The sequence below is a fragment of the Elephantulus edwardii genome, unplaced genomic scaffold (genome assembly GCF_000299155.1).
Source record: "Elephantulus edwardii isolate Elephantulus edwardi_28Jun2011 unplaced genomic scaffold, EleEdw1.0 scaffold00463, whole genome shotgun sequence".
NCBI lineage: Eukaryota > Metazoa > Chordata > Mammalia > Macroscelidea > Macroscelididae > Elephantulus > Elephantulus edwardii.
In genome coordinates this window covers 679510-684123 of record NW_006400213.1, presented here as the reverse complement: position 1 = coordinate 684123, position 4614 = coordinate 679510, and the positions used below count along the sequence as shown (strand labels likewise).

The 4614-nt window shown below is 50.7% G+C and overlaps 1 protein-coding gene across 1 annotated transcript in view; it reads right to left on the bottom strand.

The window, feature by feature from the left end:
- The window catches only part of LOC102858492 (AFG3-like protein 1-like), a 14216-nt gene that overhangs the window by 4403 nt on the left and 5199 nt on the right, over positions 1-4614 (bottom strand). The window contains exons 3-7 of the mRNA XM_006902870.1: positions 4515-4611; positions 2955-3023; positions 2184-2308; positions 1518-1788; positions 7-93 (exon numbers count right to left, since the gene is read on the bottom strand). Coding sequence (XP_006902932.1) covers positions 7-93; positions 1518-1788; positions 2184-2308; positions 2955-3023; positions 4515-4611 — 649 coding nt within the window. The remainder of the gene's footprint in view (positions 1-6; positions 94-1517; positions 1789-2183; positions 2309-2954; positions 3024-4514; positions 4612-4614) is intronic.

Here is a 4614-nt window from a genome sequence, read left to right as displayed (position 1 = left end):
GTTCACGGTGATGAAGGGCACACTGGCTTCCCCTGCGGTTGCCTTGGCCAAGAGGGTCTTCCCAGTGCCAGGGGGGCCTGTGAGCATAGCTCCCTAGAACGAGAAGCCACTGAGTCCTCACAAATATGGAGCAAACACCATGCATCCCCTAAGTTTCTAGGTGTCTGTGTTCTCAAACGGGCCACCTCTGCAGCAATGAACGCATGGAAATCCAAGTTCTTTATAAACTTTCATTAAAATCTACCAAAAAAAAAAGCAAAAGTATCACTTTGAGGATTAAGCTATGTCTGACCCAAGCCATGGTATTTTCAGTATTTATGAAAGCTGGACAATAAATAAAGAAGATAAAAAAACTGAACAAAAACCAACCACACAAAACAATCAGGCTGCCTCGAGGCTATGTGAACACAGTGGACATTCCTTCAGGCCCTCCTGCTTGTAGGATCACTGGTTCAGGCAGGGTATGGATGCTGACCCCCATCGGTGGGCGTGTAGCTCTATAGGGGAATTCTTAGAGCAGCATGCTAAACCAAAGGGCAAAGTGCTTATTTAAGTCACAACTGTCAGATTCATCAAATTGTGACACTGGCTCTCTACACTCTAGCACAATGCTCCCAAAGCCTTACTCCAGAGGCTCAGACAGGCTCATATTTGTTCCCATCCTCACCTGTGACTACTTCATTCTGGATGAGGGCGTTAAGGTTTAAAGTCACTCTCTGTTCGTGCAATAGACCTCAGCTGTCATAGTACACATTATTATGCCTGAAAACACAATACAATTTGGAAAAGGAGAGGTCTCGTCTACTCCAGTCAGCATTTGCCCTTTTCAATAGTCTCTGACAACAAAACAAACACGCCAAGGTGTTCATGCAGAACCACTCACTGATCCCGACCCTCCCAACTGACCAGGCAGACAGTGCTGGTGCCTCGAGCTATGACAGAGGCAGCTGCGCCCAGCACTCTTGGCTCATGCATTACCCTGCCAGTGCAGACTGTTCTAGAAGGCAGCTGATCATGTCCCTGGGTAGAAGAGCCACATGCCCTATAGGAACGATTCGTGGTGAGGCTCCCTGTAGGGTATCAACATCACTCACACTCAGGAGGGCATGACAGGGATTCACAGCACACTCTGAGCCCACGCATTCCTTTAACAGGCAAGCGCCTGAGAGGAATTCTGCTTAACAGTGGCCTCAGACTGTCACCCAGATCTGAAGTGCTGGGGCACTAAGCTGTTCAGGACAAGCTAGCCAAAGCCCCGGGAAGAGGTGGCATCGTCTGCACCCCAGTTCTCAGGCAAACACAAAGGGGACACGTACAGAGGGTGTCTGGGGTCAGTCCTCTCACACCCAGTGTCACACTAAACACTAGCATACTGTGGTCTCAGGCACATTACTTGACAGGTTCTCGTGTCCCTTTCCACTCAGCCATGTGCACATTCTGGCGCAGCTGACAAAAGACACACGACGTCCCACACTGGACAGCACACAACACAGCCCTCTCTGGAGCCAGTACGGTACCTTTGGAATTTTAGCTCCTAAGTCTTGATACTGCTTGGGGTTCTTCAGAAAATTCACAAACTCCATAATCTCCAACTTTGCCTCTTCACAGCCAGCTACATCAGCAAAGCACACATTCACACTGTTCTTCAAAACCCTTGCTGTCGTCTCTCCCGTACTGAAGATGCCCCCTCCGCGCCCTCCGCGCCCAGCTCTCATTGGCCCCCTCCGCAGAGCATACAGAAGGATCCCAGCGAGGATCAGGGTGGGTACCAGGCTTCGCAGGAAAGAGCTGAAAACATAAGAAAACGAACGTCACACTGCACTCTGGCACAAGCCAAAATGTGTCTTCAGCAAATTTCAGCAGCTGTTCTGCTGCACAAAAGACAAGTTTCTTTTCCAAAATATTTCCAAATTCACACCCTCACCTGTCTGCCCAACGAAACCAGGCTTTATCCAGGGGCTACCCAGGGGGCTGCCTGACTGGACCTCAGGAGAGGCTTCAGCCTGGAGGGAGGGGGTGTCCAGGACATCTGGTCATAGCTAGACCATGTGATCTTCCCACCAGGCTGTTCTAAGGTTGCTTTCCAAGGACCTTCACTTCCTTCTCTGCTCCACAAAATCAGAGCTAACGCATTTACAGTGGATTGCTGCTGCAGGCTTGTGCCGTCCACACCTGTGACTCACCCGTCACTCTCAGTTGTGTAGACAACAGCCACCTGGTTGGCAGACTCGATGCCCAGTTCCCACTGTGCAGATTCAAGATTTCGCTCAAAGGTGTCAACGCTACCAATACTGAACCAGACGAGTTTCTATAGAGATACGGAGAAGACCAAGCCAAAGAACAAAAGGCACAGTTCACATCTGCAAATTCCTTTTTGAGAACAAAGTCCCCCAAGCCCTGCCTGACCCAACCCACTCAGTAGAGCCTCAGCTCAGCCCAGCCAGAACCACAAAGCCTATTCCAAACTACTCAGCTCAGCCCCAGCCCAGCCTGAACCACTCAGCTCAGCCCAGCCCCAGCCCAGTCCAACTGGAACCATACCGCCCATTCCAAACTACTCAGCCCAGCTCAGCCCCAGCCCCGCCAGAACCACAGAGCCCAGTCCTGAACCACTCAGCCCAGCATCAGCACATTCTGAGCCACACAGCTCAGCCCAAACCACTCAGCCCTACCTCAGCCTAGACTGAACCACACAGCTCAGTCCCAACTAATCAGTCCAGCATTACCCTAGATTAAACCACACAGCCCAGTCCGAACCACACTGTCCAGAGGGAACTACACAGCCCAGTCCAAACCACTCAGCCCAGCGGGAACCACAGAACTTAGCCCCAGCCCTGGACTTGGTTATCTCCAAAACAGGGGCTCTGGTAAAAAAGTAGGTAGGTGTTTTATTGAAAACATAAGCAGAAAACTACACTTTATACCAAGAGATAAAGCAAACCCTGGGAGCTCACCTCTGCTGATGTCCCTTGGGAAGGAATTACTCGCACATATTGCTTGTTCACAACTTCCAGACGGTCTACCTACAGAGAAGCACAACCATAACAGCAGAGACAATGAGAAGGCGGTCTGGCGGTCCTGGACACAGAGCAGGAGAAAACACTGCCTACCACCTATAGTGCCGGAAAATGCTGCTAGAATTCCCATGGTGTCAACTCTACATCCAAGCCACATCTTTCAGCACCTCACATCCAGGCCAATGCTCAGTACCTGGCCACACCTTATGTCACGTCCAGGACCATCACAACGAGGAGGCCGGTGCTCAGTACCATGCCATTAACTCACTGGAAGGGAGCCCAAGAGTTTGGGCCATTTGATTATGCACGAGAAGGGTAACATTAGCTACAGTGTTTAGATCCAAGGCAAAGGGAGGATTACACAGGGAGTGTGAAGTCACAAGTGCCCTACAAGTGGATCCCACCCAACGTGAGCTCAGGACACTTGTAATCAGCTGATGCCTGTGACACACACACCAGAGAGAAAACCACAGGGAGTTTTCGGGCTGGTGAGACAAGAGTGTCAGCACAGCTTGCCTGAGACGCTCCTAGGGGCCTCCTGCTCATGATTCTTCTGATTCAGCGACGGCCCTGTGGTCAAAGAGCTAAGGATATACAGTGTGCAGTTATGCACCAAGGCTGGGGCTCTAAATGCCAACACTGCTGGCAAAGGATGGTGCAGTCTGCAGCATTTTTACTCCTTTTTCAGGTCTGTTTTTATTTTTCCAGTCCTGGGTCTAGCACCAGGAGACAAGGCCTCAGCCACAAAACGGAGCCCAATGGGAAAAGAACCACTCTCCCAGGGACAGAGCCAATAAGAAGCTGCTCGAATTCTAAATTCATCTCTGCAAGACCACCAAGGAGCTGACACATTTGAGTAGCTCCTGGGAAAGGAGAGGAGACTCCCAATGAAAACCTGAGTACCAGCCCTCTTCTGAGCACCCTCCCTTCTACAGAGTTCCACAGGGGGAAACACCACACAGGTCCAAGCAACCCCACAGAGAATCTAAGCAACCTCACTTCTGCACATCTCCATTGGGGATGAACCCCATACAGGATCACATTTCCATGGGACAGAACCCTAGACGGAGAGTCTGAGCACCCCTACTTCTGCACATCTCCACAGGGGAGAACCCCACACAGAAGGTCTGAGCGCCCTCTCTTCTGCACTTCTCCAGGGGGGGAGAACACCACCACCACCCCTTCTGAGCACAAATCTCCTGAAGAGCACCACATCATCTATGCAGCTTTGTGTACAAAGGGAAAAAAAGCTGAGTCAGAGACATGACTGATGAAAGAAAGGGGTGCAAAGAAGAGTCAGAAGCCAAAGATAACACAGATGGTCTTTGGCCAAGACAGTGTAAAGGAGCCTCCTCCCCACAAGACAAGGTGCCACTGCCCACTGGGGATACCACTGGGAAAAGCAAAACTGCATCACGTCTGATCCTGGAGAGCAGCGCACGTGGGACACACCCTCATAGGATCCTCCCCTCTCCGTAGGGATAAAAATTCCCTCACCAAACCTCGGGCCAAGTAATACTGCACAAAGTGTTTCCAGCTAATTTCTTTTCCAGGATCTCGAAAGTAGAAATAGAAAAATCCCATAGCAAAGCCAGCC